The following is a 21,560-nucleotide window of genomic DNA, read 5'->3' as shown; positions in this document are numbered from 1 at the left end:
AATCTTGGGAGGGGGTTTTGGAAAATGAATACCCCTTTCACACCGCCAATGCCGGATCCCACCCGGGAATTGGAAATGGGTCCTTCCCGAGTAGGATCCGGCATTGGACCTAACCTGCTGGCTTCCCGACCCAGCAATATGCTGGGCTGGTTGCCATAGGCGTGAGGGGGCGGATCTGGCAGCGGAGGCGGATGTGGCACTGGGAGATGAGCTCATCTCCATGCCGCCTCTTCCCTAAGTAGTGAACGGGTCCCGGGTAGCATCGACCCGGGAGCCTGTTCACGCTGCCACTGACCCGGTATTCAACCCGGGAATAACACTGGTTTATTCCTGGGTTGAATTACCGGGTCAGGCGACCCGGGAATTCGACCATGGCCCTTTCACACCGACCCGTGTCGACCCGGAAACATGCCGGGTCGATACCAGGTTATTTGTGTGGTGTGAAAGGGGTATAAGAGACCTGTAATCATTTTTTTTTTTTGTTTTAACAGAAAATGTCCTGAAAGTTCTTAGTTGACTTTTTATAGATTTTTCAGTTAAAACCAAACTCAAAAATGCCTAAATAAAACAAAGGGGGTACAACTTGCTGTATAGAGAGCCAGGACAGTTATTTATTACCCATGTGTGCAGTACTCAAAAAGTATATTACCACTACAATGCAAGAGAATCATTCCAGATTCATTACAGTACAATGCTTTCATCCCAACTTTGGGGATAATTCCAAGTTGATCGCAGCAGGAAAGTTTTTAGCAGTTGGTCAAAACCATGTGCACTGCAGGGGAGGCAGATTTAACATGTGCAGAGAGAGTTAGATTTGGGTGTGGTGAGTTCAATCTGCAATCTAAAATGCAGTGTAAAAATAAAGCAGCCAGTATTTACCCTGCACAGAAACAAAATAACCCACCCAAATATAACTCTCTATGCAAATGTTATATCTGCCACCCCTGCAGTGCACATGGTTTTGCCCAACTGCTAAAAACTTTCCTGCTGCGATCAACTTGGAATTATCCCCAAAGTTGGGATGAAAGCATTGTACTGTAATGAATCTGGAATGATTCTCTTGCATTGTAGTGGTAATATACTTTTTGAGTACTGCACACATGGGTAATAAATAACTGTCCTGGCTCTCTATACAGCAAAGAGCATAGTACTAAAGTAAAAGGGATGCAGTTAATTTCCCGACAGTCCGGATCCCTGCGGTCGAAATACTGATGCCGAAATACAGACAATGGTCAAAATGCTGGCGGTCCTGACCACCGCCCGGTATTCCCACCACCACACGAGGGGGAATGTAACAGTGCGCTCGCCACCGAGCCTGAAGCGTGGCGAGTGCAGTGAGCCAGCAAAGGACAAGTTGAACTCAATGTTGGGATTTTGACTGTCGGGATTCCAGCATCAATATTTAAAGCGCCGGGATCTTGACTGTCGGGAAAACCTAATGAATACAAGTAAAACCATCTTCACATAGCTAAGAGTACAGACTCAGCACAACATCCAATCTTTTCTCTAGAACTAGAAGAGGAAGGAGAGTCCGCTTTAACAAATAATGATGAACAGTTATTGGTTTTGTGTTTCCTTCTGTGGTGTCCTCACTTTAACATGCCCAACCACAGGTATCTGCAAGAAATGCCAGTCACCAATAACTGCTTTTTCATTGGCAGTTGGTAATGCAGCTGCGTCACAATAGCCACACACACTTTCAACACCAGCAACTACATTTGTTATTCTTCTAGCTCATGTGTCAATCGCTCCTTACACATCTCAGATAGTGAGCTGGCCTGTGCAGGGACACCTTTATATTCTATTGCAGTACATGCCAATGTGTGTCCTTTGTTTGGGTCATGATACCCCCAAAGTATAGATGTGTCCTCATACATCTAGCCTCGATACGCCACAGACCGTGAGATGCCTGGCGCTAGTGAGACCTCAGGTCCCGTGTATTTCTGCTAGCGTTGGGTGTCTCTTTTTTTTTTTTTTTTTACAAAAGAGTGCATCTTAGTCGCAATGCGATGGGGCTAGGAAGCAAAAGAAGACTGTGCTGATTAAGTGGATATGCAACACTTGTGTATTCTATATTGCGTGCGTAGTCTGTATATGGAGCACAACGGAACTTGTATTGGAAAAAAGCTGCGGCTGTTACACTGTAGCACTTCGTATACAGATTCAAAGGCGCAAATGCAGCAATGATGGGAATAGTCCCTGCAAGTCGGCATGTAGACTGCTGGGATTCTCCCGGGGGTGGGATGTAGTGGGAGGTGTTGTGACCCTCACATAACTACATCCTGTGTGCTGTAACTAAATTGGGAGAAAAGGCAGATACTGTATAAAGAAGAAGCACAAGGCCAATACATTGAATGAGTACTGCCTAGGGTTTATGATAATCGCATCTACCACTGCACGGGGTTAGTAAAAATAATATATCTACTAATATGTACCAAATCTAGAATCTTACCAAAATTATTGCCAATGCATTAATTCACAGGTTCTCAAACTCGGTCCTCAGGACCCCACACGGTGCATGTTTTGCAGGTCTCCTCAAAGAATCACAAGTGAAATAATTAGCTCCACCTGTGGATCTTTTAAAATGGATCAGTGAGTAATGAATACACCTGTGCACCTGCTGGGTTACCTGCAAAACATGCACTGTGTGGGGTCCTGAGGACCGAGTTTGAGAACCTATGCATTAATTCATAGACTATTACTTTAATGGGGTAAACTGTATACACCCAGTTCCTCTCTGCACACATTTTCGGTGACACGTACTGTATAAGCATTTGCATGTAAATCAGCTGTCATGCAGAAACTTGTACAAAAGAGATTTGTTTATGGGCTGGTAGCTTTAAACAGCTTATAGGAAAGCACTTTAGCACTATGGCTTTTCATATTATATTAAATACTCTGCAGGCTGATCCGTTCCTGGGTCGCATTACACTTGCAATACACAACAATAGTCAGAGAAGTTTTAGACTGCTGGCAGTCTGTGCAGCTTATCATCTGCTCCAGGAGGCAGTTTGTGCAGAGAGTGGCAGAACACTGTAGGCTTTGTTGTACAAATGCAACAGCTGTGAAAGAAAGCCAAGTTACTAAACCCCTGACTGCTGCCCAGTTTTACAGGTTCTCCGTACCACTCCAGGGAATATCTTCTGAAGTTTCTCCGCTGCTGCCAAAGCCTTTGATTTTCCACCTCCAAGACAGTCTTCAAACTCATACAGAGGCTGCCGAACTGGGTTAGAGTACGAGATTTTGGCATTGTCCACAAACGTTATGTGTCTAACGCCCCATCCCTGGTGGAAGAAGAAAATTCACAACAAAACATAAATAATCCATTGTTTCAGATTCAAGATAAAGCAAGGGTAGCAAGATTTATAACTATGGGATTTACGCTTTACAAACATTAGCTCTGAACGGAAGGAATACACATTTCAATCTCAAATGTTTCCTCTTAGATCGTTTAAAGTGCAGTATGTAACTACATCTACATATAAACGGATTACTTTTACATTACTTGTAGAACATACATGTATATTATTTGTCACTAAATGTAGTACAATCACCTTCAGGATAGAAGCTTCTACGCACTACAGCAGGCACGTCAAACTAAGAATGTGTGGGCCGCAAGAATGAAAAAATGTAAATTTATATATATATTATATATATATATATATATATATATATATATATATATATATATACACACTTTACATATTAAGTGTGTTGTTTAAATACATATAGTTAAATACACACACACAATGCTCATATATATATCTATATATAATACAGTATAAATAGCGTCACTCAGAATTCAAAAATGGGCTACCCGCTTTGTAATAAGCAGCCTCTATCACCATCACTGGTGAGATTTTCTCGGAGCAGTCAGGAGCTGAGGAGGATAGTACGCCCACGCCCCCCAAACCCCAGGGTCCTCCTTGCACTAGCAGCGGGATCCTGGAGGACCTCACTATGCTCCAAGCAGTCCTGTAAAAGGTGGAGGTGCTGCAGAGAAAAGACCATGGCGCTCGGCATTGAAGTTTTACACTAGTAATAGAGACTATAAAGTTATCGGGGGTACAGCATACCAGCGGCCAGATTCCTAGCGGTACGACAAACTGCAGCATACCGCCACTATTGCAGCACTGGACCGCATACTATGTGCATTTGGACCGCACAAAATGTGCGTTTGGGCGGCCCACATGTTTGACATGTCTGCACTACAGTGTGTATATTTTAAAAAAAAATTAAATGTTGCTGCTTGCCACTTCCAAAGGGGACTTGTCTCCTCATGTAAAATAGCACTCTCCAATCATCAGATGATAGAATAATCCAGTTTTATACCAACATTTCAATCTTTAGCAGATTTTTTTTCAAGAACACACAAACACTGACCATATCAGAGCTAAATACCCACACAACACTTACATTCAATTACCAATTAGTGAACATACAACCTATCTCCAAAAGGAGAGGATGTTAACATAAAAACAAGTTACATGTAGAAAAACATAGGATTAATACCATGTAATAAATAGAATAGCAAAAAAATAGTATATCAAAAAATATTATACTGTAGCAGCATTTTTGCCAACATAAACAGTACAAATGCATAAATAGCTCATTAAACCTAAAATCTGAGATCACAAGTTACAGTAGCACACGGAAGCATAACTATTAAATCACCACATTCATGTGGTATAACTTCCACAACATTGTGACATCTACAGTATACATTGTTAGTAACCAAATACAGGTTGAGTATCCCTTATCCAAAATGCTTGGGATCAGAGGTATTTTTGATATCAGATTTTTCCATATTTTGGAATAATTGCATACCATATTGAGATATCATAGTGATGGGACCTAAGTCTAAGCACAGAATGCATTTATGTCACATATATACCTTATACACACAGCCTGAAGGTCATTTTAGCCAATATTTTTAATAACTTTGTGCATTAAACAAAGTGTGTGTACATTCACACAATTCATTTTTGTTTCATATACACCTTATACACACAGCATGAAGGTCATTTAATACAATATTTGTAATAACTTTGTGTATTAAACAAAGTGTGTACATTGAGCCATCAGAAAACAAAGATTTCACTATCTCACTCAAAAAATGCAGTATTTCGGAATATTTGGATATGGGATACTCAACCTGTATATTAAAACCTATATATCTCACCTAGAACGAGACAGGTTTTACCTTTCTCTATATGGTTTTACAGTAGGTTTAATGAGCTATTTATGTATTTGTATGTTGTGACAAAAATGCTGCTGTAATATTTGTTGCTATACTATTAATTGCATTGTATCAATCATATATTTTTGTACAAGTAACTATGGGGGAAATGTACTAAGCAGTGATAAAAGTGGAGAAGTGAACCAATGCAGAATTTGCCCATGGCAATCAATCAGCATTGACATAACATTTATAATTTGCATACTACAAAAATATACAGAGCAGCTGATTGGTTGCCATGGGCAAATTCTCAACTGGCTCACTTCTCCACTTTTATCACTGCTTAGTACATGTCCCCCTATGTTATCTTTATATTAACATGCTCTTCTTTGGAGATGGGTGGTATGCTCACTAATTGGTAATTGAATGTACTGTAGGTGGTGTGTGGTATTTAGTTCTGATAAGGTCAGTGTTTGTGGAGAGGGGATGCAGTTAAGATGACGGCTGTCGGGATCCTGTCAGAATGTTGACACCGGAATCTAGACTGGGTCAGGAGACCAATGCCGGAATCCCGACAGCTGGCATCCCGAGCAAAAGTATAGCGAGCGAGTTAGAGCTGAAGTGTAGATTAGGTTTAGGCGCCACCCAAGGGGTTAGGCTGTGGTGGTGGTGGGGGGGGGGGGAGGGGATTTAGAGTTAGGTTGCGTTTTAGGCACCACCAGGGGGAGGTTAGTTTTTGGCACTAAGGGAGGGGGGAGGGTCAGGGTTAGGCACCACGGGGAGGGGGGGGGGGGAGAGGTTATGGTTATACACTAAGGTGGGAGGTCAGGGTTAGGCTGCGAGAAGGGAGGGTTAGGGGGTAGGGGAGAGGGGGCATTATAATACCTCGCCTCTGTCTGGTTTTCAAACATCGGGATGTCCGTGTCAGTATTGTGACTAGTAATGTGACGGCATCCCGTCTGGTGGTCAAACATACTGAAACTGTGGAGATTGCTGGTTTCTACCACTATACTGTATATATTTATATACACTATATATACATAATGTTAATTTACTAATCTAATCTAATTTTTGCCAGCTCTTTTCCTAGGTGGTTTACATCAGTTACGCTTGGTGACTGTCTCACCTTTAAAAGTCAGGGTGCTGCGAGCTTTAAACCAGTTAGCATACCTAAAGGTTAACACCAATGTGATGGCAATTAACATTTTTATAATTATGAGTGATCGTAAAAGAACCTGCAGAAAAATTGGGATGCTTCACAGGGGCGGCAAGCTTAAATGTATTGATCAATATATGTACTAGACCCCATTGTTTATTATGGTGAGGGCATATCCTCTGTGATTTGTATTTAAACAATGTGGTAAATAGGATTTTAATTACCTACCGGTAAATCTTTTTCTCGTAGTCCGTAGAGGATGCTGGGGTCCACATTAGTACCATGCGGTATAGATGGGTCCACTAGGAGCCACTGGCACTTTAAGAGTTTGAGAGTGTGGGCTGGCTCCTCCCTCTATGCTCCTCCTACCAGACTCAGTCTAGAAACTATGCCCGAGGAGACGGACAACTTCGAGAGAAGGATTTTACACAGATAGTGGCGATATTCACACCAGCTCACACACAAGGCAAACCAAGCTAACTAGCTTGAAACATCAGCAACGGCTGAACAATATTACTTCCCAAGTAACAAAACAGTACTTAACCAAGAACTAAGCAGTACTGAACTAACTAACCACTGCAGGATCACAAAGCGCTGGGCGGGCGACCAGCATCCTCTACGGACTACGAGAAAAGGATTTACCGTTAGGTAATTAAAATCCAAATTTTCTCTTATGTCCTAGAGGATGCTGGGGTCCACATTAGTACCATGGGGATGTACCAAAGCTCCCAGAACGAGAGGGAGAGCGTGGAGGCTCCTGCAGAACTGATTGACCAAACTTCAGGTCCTCAGAGGACAAAGTATCGAACTTGTAGAACTATGCAAACGTGTTCGACCCAGATCAAGTAGCCACTCGGCTGTAAAGCCGAGACACCCCGGGCAGCCGCTCAGGAAAAACATAACATACGAGTAGAGTGGGCCTTAACAGACGTAGGACACGGCAATCCTGACGTAGAATACGCATGCTGGATAGTGAACATGATCCAGCGAGAGATTGTCTGCTTAGAAGCAGGACACCCAAGTTTCTTGGGATCATACAGGACAAACAGAGTCCGATTTTCTGTGACGAGCAGTCCTCTTCACATAGATTTTCAGAGCCCTTACAACATTCAAGGACTTTGATGAAACTGAGGAGTCAGTAGCAACTGGCACCACAATAGGTTGGTTGATATGAAATGCCGACACAACCTTCGGAAAGAACTGCTGACGTGTCCGGAGCTCAGCTCTATCTTCGTGGAAGATCAAGTAAGGGCTTTTACAAGACAAAGCCCCCAACTCCGACACACGTCTAGCAGAAGCTAAGGCAAACAAAGTAACAGCCTTCCACGTGAGAAATTTGACCTCAACCTCGGGTAGAGGCTGGAACCAATCCGATTGGAGGAACTGCAACACCACGTTAAGATCCCAGGGCGCCGTAGGCGGCACAAAGGGAGGCTGGATGTGCAGAACCCCTTTCAGAAAAGTCTGAACCTCAGGGAGGGAAGCCAACTGTTTCTGGAAGAAAATGGATAGGGCCAAAATCTGGACCTTTACGGATCCCAACCTCAGGCCCATATCCACACCTGTTTGCAGGAAGAGGAGAAACCATCCCAGTTGAAACTCCACCGTAGGAAACTTCTTGGACTCAAACCAAGATACATATTTTTTCCAAATACGATGGTAATGTTTAGACGTTACTCCTTTCCTAGCCTGTATCAGGGTAGGAATAATCTTGTTTGGAATGCCCTTCCGAGCTAATATCTGGCGTTCAACCTCCATGCCGTCAAACGTAGCCACGGTAAGTCTTGATAAGTGAACTGACCCTGCTGCAGCAGGTCCTCCCGAAGAGGAAGAGGCCTAGGCTCTTCTAGCAGTAGATCCAGAAGATCCGCGTACCAAGCCCTCCTTGGCCAGTACGGAGCAATGAGGATTGCCTGAACTTTTGTTCTTCTTATGAGTTTTAGAACTCTTGGAATGAGTGGAAGTGGCGGCTGGAACACACACGGAGTCATTAGGGCGTTCACCGCCACGGCTTGCGGGTCCCTCAACCTGGAACAGTACTGCCGAAGCTTCTTGCTGAGACGAGAGGCCATCATGTCTATTTGAGGTACACCCCAAAGATCTGTTACCTCCGTGAACACCTCCGGATGGAGTCCCCACTCTCCTGGATGGAGATCGTGTCTGCTAAGGAAGTCCGCTTACCAGTTGTCTACTCCCGGAATGAAGATTGCTGACATCGCCAACGCATGTTTTTCTGCCCAGAGGATGATTCTTGTTACCTCTGACTTTGCAGCTCTGCTCTTCGTTACACTCTGTCGGTTTATGTAAGCCACCTTCGTTACATTGTCCGACTGCACTTGAATGGCTCGATCTCGCATAAGATGGGCCGCTTGGAGGAGACCGTTGTAGACGGCTCTTAGTTCCAGAATATTTATTGGAAGGCTGGATTCCAGGCTTGACCACCTTACTTGGAAGGTTTCCCCCTGAGTGACTGTGCCCCAGCCCCGGAGACATGCATCTGTGGTTAGAAGGATCCAGTCCTGAATCCCGAAACTGCGGCCCTCCAGAAGATGAGGTAGTTGCAGCCACCAGAGGAGTGAAATTATGGCTTTCGGCAACAGACGTATCCTCTGGTGCATGTGTAGATGAGATCCCGACCACTTGTCCAGGAGATCCAGTTGGAAGGATCGAGCATGAAACCTTCCGTACTGTAGAGCCTCGTAAGAGGCCACCATCTTCCCCAGAAGGCGAATGCACTGATGAACCGAAACCCGGGCTGGCTTCAGGACATCCCGGACCATTGTTTGTATCACCAACGATTTCTCCTCCGGGAGAAACACCCTCTGCACTTCCGTGTCGAGGATCAGTCCCAGAAAAGACAACCTCCTGGTTGGTTCCAAATGTGATTTTGGAAGGTTCAAGATCCAACCGAGTTCCCTGAGCAGACGAGTCGTGAGAACAAATGGACTGCAACAACGTTTCCCTGGATGATGCCTTTATCAGCAGATCGTCCAGATATGGGATTATGTTCACCCCCTGTCTGCGAAGGAGAACCATCATCTCTGCCATCACCTTGGTGAAAACCCTCGGTGTTGTGGAGAGACCGAATGGCAGTGCCTGAAATTGACAGTGACTGTCCAACAGTGCAAATCTGAGATAAGCCTGGTGCGGAAGCCAAATCAGAATGTGGAGGTACACATCCTTGATATCCAGGGATACCAGAAACTTTCCCTCCTCCAGACCTGAAATCACTGCTCTGAGAGACTCCATTTTGAATTTGAACACCCTCAGGTAAGGGTTCAACGAGTTCAAGTTCAAAATTGGTCTGACCGAACCATCCGGTTTCGATACCACAAAAAGGTTTGAATAATAACCCTTGTTTTACATATGAGGTGGAACTGGGACAATGACCTGTGACTTTTCCAATCTTAGGATGGCCTCCTGTAGGATAGCCCTGTATGCCAGCAAAGCTGGCAAGCCTGATTTGAAGAATCGGTGAGGCGGGAGTTCTTGAAACTCCAGTCTGTACCCCTGGGACACAACATCCTGTACCCAGGGATCCAGGCCAGACGCCACCCAGACGTGTCTGAAACGTCTGAGTCTCGCACCCACCAGCCTGTCCTCCAGGCTTTGATGTCCACCGTCATGCTGAGCATTTTAAGGAACCAGAAGCAGGTCTCTGGTCCTGGCAGGCTTTTTGGATTTTGCCTGACTACCTCTAAAGAAAGTGGTAGGAGGCTTGGACTTTTTTGCCTTAGCGGTCCGAAAGGACTGCTGCAGAGCTGAAGAAAATGGTTCCTTCGTAGAAGGTGTAGCAGAGAGAAGGAAAGGTGACTTACCCGCGGTTGCTGTGGAAATCCACGAATCAAATGCTACCCCAAATAGAGCGTGACCTGTTTAGGGTAGGTTCTCCACACTTCTGGATTCCGCGTCTGCAGACCATTGGCGTAGCCAGAGTCCCTTGCGGACTGAGACCGACATGGAAGATATCCGTGCAGTCAGCGTACCCAGGTCCTTCATGGATTCCACCATGAACCCCGCAGAATCCTGTATGTTATGTAAAAACAATTCGATGTCACTTCAAGCCATTGTATCGAAATCCTCTAGTAACGTGCCTGACCACTTTACTATGGCTTTAGAAATCCATGCACAGGCAGTAGTGGGCCTTAACGCCACTCCTGAAGCAGTGTAAATGGATTTGAGCACAGTGTAAATTTTACGATCAGCCGGTTCTTTTAACGCGGTAGATCCAGGGACAGGTAAAACCACCTTTTTAGACAGTCTGGAGATAGATGCGTCCACAACGGGTGTGTTTTCCCATTTTTTCCTATCTTCCTCAGGGAAGGGAAAAGCAACCAGAACCCTTTTTGGGATCTGGAATTTTTTCTCCGGGATTTCCCAGGATTTTTCAATTATTCTTTAGACGCAGGGAAGGTTAGCGAGGCTTTCTTACTGTCAGTGAAGTAAGCCTCCTCAACCTGCTCAGGTGTGGTGTCATTAATGTTTAACACATCTCTAATGGCCTCAATCATGAGCTGCAACCCCTTAGCAAGGGATGCCTCTCCCCTCAGCACTTCCCCATCACCGTCTGCAGTATCAGAATCGGTATCCGTGTCATCTTGCATAATTTGGGCAAGTGCACGTTTCCGTGGGAACATGCTAGGGGATTTTGCAGGAATAGGGACAGAGCCTGACCAAACTGCCATAGACTTCTTTAACACCTGAGTTTCAGTCTCAGTATTAGCTACTCTAGTAGAGATCTGAGAGATCATTCCTTTGATAGAGGTTACCGACTCAGGTTCAACAATAGGGATCTGAGACAAAGCATTACAATCCTGTGTACATGAAATGGATCCCTCCTGAGAGGAAACATCTTCTGCAGCATATGACACAGAGTCTCTAGACATGGCTATGGGAGATATAAAACAACCACACACAGACACAGGGAAATGTCACAGTTTCCCCCCAGGTATGCCACAGAGAGACACAGAGATTTGAGCCAACCCACACACAGCGCTTTTTGAGGTATAACTAATGAAACTACCAGCGCTGCCTGTGTACCTTAATAGACTACATAGTATTTACACAGCCTCCCCCCCTTCTACAACCCCCTGGTACCGCACAGGATAGCTGGAGTTGCTTGGAGGGACAGCTCTCCCTGTCAGCGTCTGTTGTACAGGAACTGCAGGCAGGAAAATGGCGCTGAACGCTGCTGGGTCCGCTCTGAGGAGAAGCTCCTCCCCCCAGACATGGTGCTGCTTCCCGCTCTCCATTATATTATACTGGCCTGTGGATTTCTGCTGGACAGGCTTGTTGACCAGTGTAGGGTATAGGCGCTGGCTCAGGGCGCCCCTCATAGCGCCAAACTATGTACTGCTGAGCCCCGGAGCGCAGTTAGTAATGCGCTCCCTTCCCTGTTGCCGCTATCTTCACACCAGCTCCCCGCTTGCCAGGGGGGCCGGTGACTCACACGCCGCTGAAGTCTTCTGGCTCTGTATGGGGGTGGTGGCATGCTGCGGGAGTGAGCGGTCGCCTGGAGCGGCTAACGATCAGTACCCTCAGGAGCTCAGTGTCCTGTCAGTGGAGATAGTGGCTCAGACCCCGCAGGGCGGACACTACTCCCCCCCCCTTAGTCCCACGAAGCAGGGAGGCTGTTGCCAGTAGCCTCCCTGTAAAATAATAAACTCTAAGAAAACTTTTACTAGAGAAACTCTGGAGAGCTTCCCTAGCTATGACCGGCTCCTCCAGGCACATTTTCTTTTTTTTTAAATTCTTTATTTATACGTGGTCAGGTACATTGAAAAGGCATTCTAGAAATACATGGGACAGGCGGCCAACATAGCCAGCGTCCAAGATAGACCACAAATTTCAGATACATAACAGGGTTAATCAGTGTGGGAAAACAGTCGAGTTCAAACATGGGGATCAGGGGGTGGGGGGGAGAGGAACGGGGGGGGGGACCACATTTATATTCATACATAGTATATATCTCAAGAACAACAAGATCATAATAGAGGGGAGACAGGAAAGAGACGAAGAGAGAGAGGGTAATAGGAAGAAGAGGTAGTTGAGAAAGATAGGAGTGGGGTTAAAGAAGAATGTCGGAGAGAGAAGGTGGTAGGTGCCCATGGGTCTGCGGGGGGAGCGGGGGCAGACGGAGGGGAACGGCTAGCCACGTTCAGCGGCGAGCCAGGGGGCCCAGACTTGCTCGAAGACGTGGCCCCGGTCGTGGAGGTAATAGGTGATTTTTTCCATTGAGGCGATGTGCCAGATTTTAGTTTTAAGGGATAGTAGGGAAGGTGGTGAGGGGCTCTTCCAGTTGAGGGCGATCAGTGATTTTGCTGCCGCTAGAATGTGTGAGGTCAGCTTTTGGGAGAATTTATTGAGAAGTGGGGGGGGGGGATAACACAGTAGGGAGATCCAGGGGTCTTTCGGCAAAGGAGATTCTAGAAGTGAGTTGAGGAGGGAGTGGACCAAATCCCAGAAGGACATGATAACCGGGCAGGTCCACCATATGTGGAGCATAGTACCTCTAGCTCCGCAGTTCCTCCAGCAGGCCGGGGAGGCGGACGGGAAGAATTTGTTGAGACGGTCGGGAGTGTAGTACCAGCGATAATAAACTTTGTAGGCCGTTTCCTTATAGGCGGTGGCAATAGAGGATTTAGCAATCCCTAGTCTCATGTCCTCCCAGTCTTCGGTTTCGGGTGGAGGCCCGAGGTCCCGTTCCCATGCGAGTTCATGGGGCCGGGATAAAGGTAGGGAGGATTCCAGTAGGAGAGAATAAAGTTGGGAAATTATGCCTTTGGATGAGTGGGAGTTGACACATAGGGATTCAAAGGGAGTAAGGGCACGAAGTAAGGCGGTGGGGGGGAGGGAGGTTAGAAAGTGGCGTATTTGTAGGAATTGGAAGGGATTGAGTGGTTGTGAGGGGATTTTCTGCTGGAGGTCAGGTAGGGACAGCCATTGGCCCCGATCGGCAAAGTCGATTGGGAATTTAAGGCCCAGTGTTATCCACGCCCGGGATCTCGTACTCGAGAGTCCGGAGGGGAACATGGGATTCTGCCAGATGGGGGTCAAGGGTGAGGGTGTAGTAGTGAGACCCCACTTCAGAGAGAGGGTGTCCCAGGTTTTAAGGTTGAATTTGATGGTGGGAAGAAGTTTAGAGGTTGGGGGTCGAGAGGTGGAGGAGAGTCCCCATAAGGGGGTCAGGTCTGGGATGCCAATGAAGGCTGCCTCAATGTCCAACCAGGATAATGACCCTGGAGGAGCGTATGAAGTGACAATGTGGGATAAGTGGGAGGCGAGGTAGTATAGCTTAACGTCGGGAAGGCCTCTGCCTCCCGTGGAAGTTGATCTTTTCAGAGTGTTGGCTGCAATGCGGGGAGGCCTGTGGTTCCAAATAAAGCGTATAAGGGCTCGTTGGATATTGCGGAGAAAGGGGGCCGGGACCGCCACAGGAAGAGTCTGGAAAAGGTAGAGCCATTTGGGGATTATGGTCATTTTAACTGCTATGATCCTGCCCAGCCACGAGATGAAGAGACTGTTCCAAGAGGTCAGGTCGGCTAGTGTGTTGGTGAGGAGGGGCGGGAAGTTTTCTCGGAACAGGGAGTCATAGTGCGGGGTTAGGTAGATCCCTAAGTATTTAATCCTCGTGGGCTGCCATTTAAATTTAAAGTTGGCGCGAAGGGATTCAGCCTCATGTTGGGGGATATGTAGCATCATGGCCTCAGATTTGGAGTAGTTGATCTTATAGCCTGAAATAAGGCTATAGGCTTGTAGAACTGAGAATAAGTTTGGGAGTGAAATAAGGGGCTGGGTCAGGGAGAGTAGGATGTCATCTGCGAAGAGGGAAATTTTGGGATCTATCGGGCCTACCTGTACTCCGTGTATGTCCGGATGTATTCTAATTTGAGAGGCAAGGGGTTCTATGATGAGGGCAAATATTAAGGGGGAGAGGGGGCAGCCCTGACGTGTGCCATTGGAGATACTAAGTGGGGCGGATGGGGTACCATTGATAAGGACGGTGGCAGAGGGGGTGGAGTATAATGCTAGGATGCTAGTGAGGAAGCCCCCGGACAGGCCATAAGCCTCCAAGGCGGGTTTCAGGAATTCCCAGGAGATCCGGTCAAATGCTTTTTCGGCATCTAAGGAGAGCATGATAGTAGGGGATCTCCTGGAATTCGAGATATGTATAAGGTCAATAGCTCGTCTGGTGTTATCTCTTGCCTGTCGGCCCGGTATAAACCCTACTTGGTCGTAGTGAACAAGGGAAGGGAGGTATGGATTAAGGCGATTGGCCAGAATTTTAGCAAAGATTTTCAGGTCTAAGTTCAGGAGAGATATGGGGCGATAGCTAGCGCAGTTAAGGGGATCTTTGCCTTCTTTGGGGATCACCACAATTCTAGCCTCTAGCATCTCAGGGGGAAAAGGGTCGCCTTGGACAATCCCATTGAACAGAGAGTGTAGGTGGGGGGAAAGAAGGGCAGAGAATTTTTTGTAATAGAGAGCCGTGAACCCGTCCGGACCCGGGGATTTGCCGATTTTTTGCATGAGTATAGTCTGAGTGATTTCATCCACCGTAATCTCTCCGTTAAGAAGGTCCAAGGCGTCCTGGGGAAGTCTGGGTAGATTAGAAGCAGAGAGAAAGTGGGAGATAAGGTCGGATCGAGGTCGGGGGGAGGGGCCCGGTGGAGGGGACGGGAGGTTGTATAGATCGGTGTAGTAAGATTGGAAAGCGGCTCTAATGGCAATGGGATCCTGAACAAGTTGATTGAGAGAGTTTCTGATAGTGACAATGTTGGTTTTGGCTCTCGTGGAGCGGAGTCGAGCCGCCAGGATCTTGTCCGCCTTGTCACCCTTCTCATAAAAGGACTGGCGAAGCCACTTAAGACGCTTGGCCACTCGTGTAGTAAGGAGGAGATCAAGTTCCGCCTTAATGGTGCGGAGTTCGGACAAGACCGTTGGGTCGGAGGACGCCTTGTGTTGGGTCTCAAGTGCGTGGAGTTTAATGGAGAGCCTGTTGTATTGGGAAAGGGATTGCTTTTTGGCTTTTGAGGCTAGACTGATGAGGTGTCCACGAAGAACAGCCTTATGCGCCAGCCAGAGGGTGGATCTGGAGATATCGGGGGAGTCATTTAAGGTGAAATAGTCAGAGATTTTGTCATGAAGATGGGACCTAATCTCAGGGTTATGTAGGAGGGAGTCGTTTAGGCGCCATGTCATAGGGCGAGGACGGGAAACCAAACCTGCCAGGTCGCAGGAGATGGGAGCGTGGTCGGACCATACTAATGGGTGAATATGGGCATCGCGGAGATTCAGAGCAAGATCATGACTGAGCAGGACCATATCAATGCGGGAGTAGGAGTTATGAGGGGCAGAGTAGAAGGTATAATCGCGGGCAGAGGGATCTTTTATCCTCCAGGAGTCGTAGAGGAGTTGAGAACGCATAAGTCGGAGGAGGGATCTAGAGCGGAGGGAGTCCGATGGGGAAGGAGTAGGGGGAGAGGAAGAGCGATCTAGCTGTGGGTTGAGGACGGAGTTGAAGTCCCCTGCAAGTATAAGGTCGCCCTGGCGGACTCGGGTGAGGAGATTATCTAGCCTCGTAAAGAACCGTTCCTGTCGCTGGTTAGGGGCGTAAACGTTAACCAGGGTGCATAGATTATTATTAAGTCTCCCCACCAGGACAAGGAACCGGCCGTCTTTGTCAGTATGAGAGTCTAGGAGTTCAAAAGAGAGGTGGCGGGCTATTAAAATCGCTACTCCACGTTTTTTGGCCAGGTGATCGCAGGCGTGAAAGGAGACAGGGAATGGTTTACATTGGAGGGTGGGGTGAGAGTCGTGTACGAAGTGAGTTTCCTGTAGGAAGATCAGGTCGCCTCCATGGTGTTTAAGGGAAGCAAAGAGCTTACCCCTCTTTTGAGGGCTATTCAGGCCCTTCACGTTATGAGAGAGTACCCGGAGACCCATGGGCAGGCAACAGCGAGGTCGGCGGATTTGAAAGGGCGGAGGTGGTTAAAAATGGAGAGGGGGGAGACAGATCGGAGATATATGATGTGAGAGAGAGTGTGGTCAGAGGAGGGGGGGGGGGGGGGGGGGAAGACCGGAGGGGGTGGGAGGGTGGGTGGTCGTCTGGCGGAGGAGGCCAGGACCGGTAGAGCTGACAAGGGGAAGGAATACTAGGTGTCGGGGGAGCACCTAGGTCAGCAGTAGGGCCTGGGGCCCTGTGGGGGCGCGGCATGGGGTCCAGATCGCGGATCACGAGCCGCTCGGGAAAGGACAGGAGGAAAGCCTCCCCTGGGGGTACCTGAGGGAGAGAGCTGGAGAGAAGACAGGAGGAGAAGACAGCGGGAGCGCCAGCCCCAAAGGGCGAGGAATAGGAAGGGGGGGGGGGGATGGAAGAGAGTAAGTCAAGTGTCAGCATGGAAACATATCAGAAGGGAGAGCTTCGAGTTTTTAGGCAGTTAGGCATTTAAGCTTTTAAACACAGTAACAATTCAACCAGGGATAACAACAACAGGCACATTTTCTAAACAGAGTCTGGTAGGAGGGGCATAGAGGGAGGAGCCAGCCCACACTCTCGAACTCTTAAAGTGCCAGTGGCTCCTAGTGGACCCGTCTATGCCCCATGGTACTAATGTGGACCCCAGCATCCTCTAGGACGTAAGAGAAACATACTTTATTACACCCCAGATTTAGGAATGGTGAGGGCAGAGGATCAATGCCTTTTATATAAGCAGGTATTCACAGATGGCACTCTCAAGACAATCACTTCACAACAGAAAATGGCAGTTCCAAAGTTTCAGTTGCCCTCTATTGCAACATTTCTCAGAGATATTTAATTTTATTTGGGCGATTCAAAATGTCCATTTTATTTTGTTAGAGTTCTTTTTACATGTACACATTGCACTCTTTCAGAAAACAAAAGTAGTACATAAAAGAGTAAAAATCAGAAAAATGCTTCACTAGTATTTCAAAAGGCACAACATACAACAAGTCCCACAATAAAATGATAGTTTGTGTGTGTGTGTGGTATGTATAAACACGGATACTGGCTACAACAATATATACACGAGGTGTGGCTATTAAATATCGAGACTGATGCTAGCATTTACATTTAATTATATTAAATACATTTTAAGTCTGTTCCCCTTCCATGTACTCCCCTTTCGCATCCATGCACCGCTGCATTCTTATTTTTCATTGGTCAAAACGGTGCTGTGGCTCATTATCCATCAGCTGTGTCAACAGCTCCGTCATTTCCTTCTTTACCTCAGTGGCTGATATAAAATGGGTTCCCTTGAGTACAGATTTGACTTTAGGGAAAAAGGGTGTTCTAGCACTGCAATAAGGCCCTCATTCCAAGTTGATCGCTCGCTAGTTGCTTTTAGCAACAGTGCACACGCTAAGCCGCCACCTCTGGGAGTGTATCTTAGCTTAGCAGAAGTGCGAACGAAAGATTAGCAGAATTGCTCAAAAATCTTTTCCTGCAGTTTCCGAGTAGCTCCTGGATTGCGATCACCTCAGTCCGTTTAGTTCCTGGTTTGACGTCACAAACAGGCACTGCATTCGGCCAGCCACTCCCCCGTTTCTCCAGCCACTCCTGCGTTTTAGCGTGACACGCCTGCTTTTTTTAGCACACTCCCGGAAAACGGTCAGTTTCCGCCAAGAAACACCCACTTCCCGTCAATCATTCACCGATCAGCAGAGCGACTGAAAAGCGTTGCTCGCCCCTGTGTAAAATTTCTTCGTTTCTTCGTTTTGTGTAAAATTACTTGGTGCGTGCGCCCTGCGGCCCATACTCATGCGCAGAACAGCCTATTTTTAGCCTGATCGCTATGCTGCGAAAAACGACAGCGAGCGATCAACTCGGAATGACCACCTCTGTTTCTAGGCCCAAAAACTACTTCACAGAAAGAGCTGTGTGGGCTGGTGCATTGTCTTGATGGAGGATGAAACCATTTTTTCACAACTCTGGCCTCTTTCTTCTAATTCTTTCCCACAAAGTTTCTAGAACATTTTTGTAGTAATGTTGATTGACCATTGCACCTTCTGGTACCCAATCTGCCAATATAACACCAATGATATCAAAGAAAATATTTAACATGGCTTTGAATTGGGGTTTACTTTAACATTCTTTCTTCATTCTTGGTGATGATGGCGTTTCCCAGTGCATGGACTGGCGTTTTGTTTCAGGATCATACTGGAAGATCCATGTTTCATCAAAGGTGATAACTTTATCTAAAAAATGTGAATCTGTTTGAATTTGTTCCAAAAGGTCAGAACAAATTCACTTTCGATATTGTTTGTGATCGGCAGTGCGAAGCCTTGAAACCATTTTAGCACCAACTTTTGTCATGTTGAGATCTCCACGGAAAACTTGCCTAACAGTTCTTTGTCGATTTTTACCCTTTTTGCTATCAATCAGATGAATGTCGAAGGTAAATATAAACGATTTTCTAAATTTTTTACACACTTTTGTTTGTTTTTGATGTGTTAGGCCTTCCGCGACCTTCACCACCTTGAACATCTTCACAACCGTCACTAAATCTCTTTTGTGCCACTAAAATACATGTGCATGTGACATACAATCTGCCCCATAAGCCTTGGTGAGCATTTGGAAAGATTTGGTGGACGTTTTGTTTCATTTAACTAAAAACTCTACTTTTGAAGCAAGCATTTTTACGGCGCACAATAAAATAACTTCTTTGAACTCTGTGTGACAGAAAAGTATCTGTGCGAGGGGGTAAAACTTGCAAAACTGTATTGGGATAGTCCAAGGTCATTGTTCCCACACTACTTTTTAACTCACGCAATATGGTTTATTTTTTACAAGTCTCGTTATTTAATAGCCACACCTCATATGTCAAAATTTCAGAGGTTTTTATTGCGTCTTTTGTCCTAATGAAAGATGCAATAAAGACATCTGAAATGTTGACATATATACTGCCGGTATCTATATTTGGAAAACAGAGAAGTGCCGCCTCTACCTGTACAATTGTTCTATGGGTCAGTACATGCTCCCCCAGGGGGACACCCAGGTAATAAATCTCAGGATATGTGGAGTGCCGGTCATTTGCGGAGATATATATATATTATCTATATCTCGCAACATATGGAATTGAAATAATGCCTTTTTTTTCGTGATGGCTTATTTTATATAAACTCAGAGCGAAGATGCATAGAACTCTAGAACAACCCATTTATGTGCAAGTCTACTGTGTCTAAACAAGAGATCTTGTATATAATGGCAAACTATTCACACAAAGCAATAGTTCTAGCACGTCCACAAGAGTTTCCACTTGTTCCAATCCAAGTGCAGGGTAGTGTAAGAAAACTGCCAGGGAGAGAAGACCACATAAAAGGCTGTGTGCCTCATTTCTATTCCTGTGGATCACATACTCCAGGAAACACACAGATTAAAAGATCTCTAATGCTGTGCTATTTCCCTTGTGGCCGTCTCAATTTCATTTCATTTTAATTTGAAAACGCTTGTGTGGATGTGTCCTAAGAACCAGTTGAAGAGCCAACAATAAAATCATTAAAAAGAAAATGAATAAGATATACTGTAAGTCTTATCTACACGGCATAGCTGTTAAAAAAGGACTTCCAAACTACACAATTTTAATTCTAATATTACATTGTCTTTATGTTTACTAATTATAGTTATAGTTTTACTAATGATTGGTTATTATTGCCATTTTATTCGTAGATTCGTATTACCTGTGTTGCTGTAGATGAAACAAAGTTTGTTTAACATTGATACAACTGTATGCAGTCTCGCTGTCACCCACAATCAGGGCATGACACATGTTCTGTAGGATGTCACGTGATGGGTCTCGCCTTAATTTTCCATTAACTTATCTGAATGTTTCATTTCAATAATGAGTTGCACTATTGACTATGTTCTATACTAGACAAGGTTTCCTGTACAGGAATTAAAAATGACTTCCATCACAAACGTGTAAAATTCGAAGAATATGGCAGTGTCACAAACAACTTTATTTCAATATTGTCAAATAAAGCTAATATACTGGCTAAATGGAGCCTTCAATAGTGTACATCAAGTCATGATATGGATCCTACTCTCATCACCAAACAGCCCCTGATAAAACAATAGTAAATGTCTCCGTGGCTGATACTCACCATTAATGTCCTAGCCACGTTACACCCAAGAGTGCCTGCTCCAAGCAGCAAGCACTTAGCAGAGATCACTTTCTCCAAATCCAGGGTGGGCACTAAACGCCAACGCATCAGTTTTAGGTTAAGATCAACAGACGATTCTGCCAACCTGCAGGAAATCAAGATACAGAACATCAAAGCATTTATAGGGAACGTGATATAGGTGCCATGCTGCTGACTTCACTTTACTTTTCTATAACTGTACAGTAAAATTGATGCAGTTATCAAATTGTACCCAGGAACAACCAAGCAGCCTGGAAAAGGCAGTGACACTTGCTGACATTGTTGTAGTTGAATATCTCCCTGGACCACGTGGGTCCTGGACAAAGGATCCCTATGGCTCTACTAGTTGGAGTGATGGTCTCTTCGAAAAAAAAGTACCTGGATTATGAACATACTGCTGTTGGGTGAGAGGTCTTATTGGAGCAAAAAAGCACATGGGTCCAGGGCATAGGATCACCATAGCTCTACTACAGTGTTATTCAACCTTTATCAAGGCACACATCAGTGCTCCATGGGAAAAAACAAACACATTGTAAACCATGAGCAACCCCCCCCCCAAAAAAAAACACAAAAAAAACACATAGGCCCCCTCAGCAATTTAAACACATTCTCCCCCACTGTAATTACAACACACATTGTCCCCCACAGATATTACAGCACACACTTTCCTCCACAGTAATTACAGCGCACATTTTCCCCCATAGTTATTACAGGGCACATTGTCCCCCACAGTAATTACAGCATACACTTTCCCCCACAGTAATTACAGCGCACATTGGCCCCCACAGTAATTACAGCACACATTGGCCCCACAGTAATTACAGCGTACATTGGCCCCCACAGTAATTACAGCGCACATTGTCCCCAACAGTAATTACAGCGCACATCGTCCCCCACAGTAATTCGTTTATATACATATATATATATACATATATATATATATATATAAAATCTCGAACCCAATTGTATTTGAGTAGGTTAATAAGATCTGTAGCTGTGAAGGAGCGGTTTTCCATCTCCCTCCTTTAGCAGCGCACCAGTAAAGTGCGTGGAGCAGCGATGGGC

General features: G+C 45.8%; 1 protein-coding gene and 1 long non-coding RNA gene across 6 annotated transcripts in view; one reads left to right on the top strand and one right to left on the bottom strand.

Moving 5' to 3' along the window:
* The window catches only part of ATG7 (autophagy related 7), a 617,483-nt gene that overhangs the window by 407,980 nt on the left and 187,943 nt on the right, over positions 1–21,560 (bottom strand). For all 5 annotated transcript variants that reach the window (XM_063940758.1, XM_063940756.1, XM_063940759.1 and 2 more), the window contains exons 11-12: positions 20,457–20,601; positions 3,126–3,284 (exon numbers count right to left, since the gene is read on the bottom strand). In XM_063940758.1, coding sequence (XP_063796828.1) covers positions 3,126–3,284; positions 20,457–20,601 — 304 coding nt within the window. The remainder of the gene's footprint in view (positions 1–3,125; positions 3,285–20,456; positions 20,602–21,560) is intronic.
* The window catches only part of LOC134958276 (uncharacterized), a 210,265-nt gene that overhangs the window by 128,265 nt on the left and 60,440 nt on the right, over positions 1–21,560 (top strand). The gene's annotated exons all lie outside the window — the stretch shown is intronic.

Source organism: Pseudophryne corroboree, chromosome 9, assembly GCF_028390025.1.
Source record: "Pseudophryne corroboree isolate aPseCor3 chromosome 9, aPseCor3.hap2, whole genome shotgun sequence".
In the NCBI taxonomy this organism is placed as follows: domain Eukaryota; kingdom Metazoa; phylum Chordata; class Amphibia; order Anura; family Myobatrachidae; genus Pseudophryne; species Pseudophryne corroboree.
Note: the sequence above shows the minus strand (reverse complement) of the source record. Positions and strands in the feature narration are given on the sequence as shown.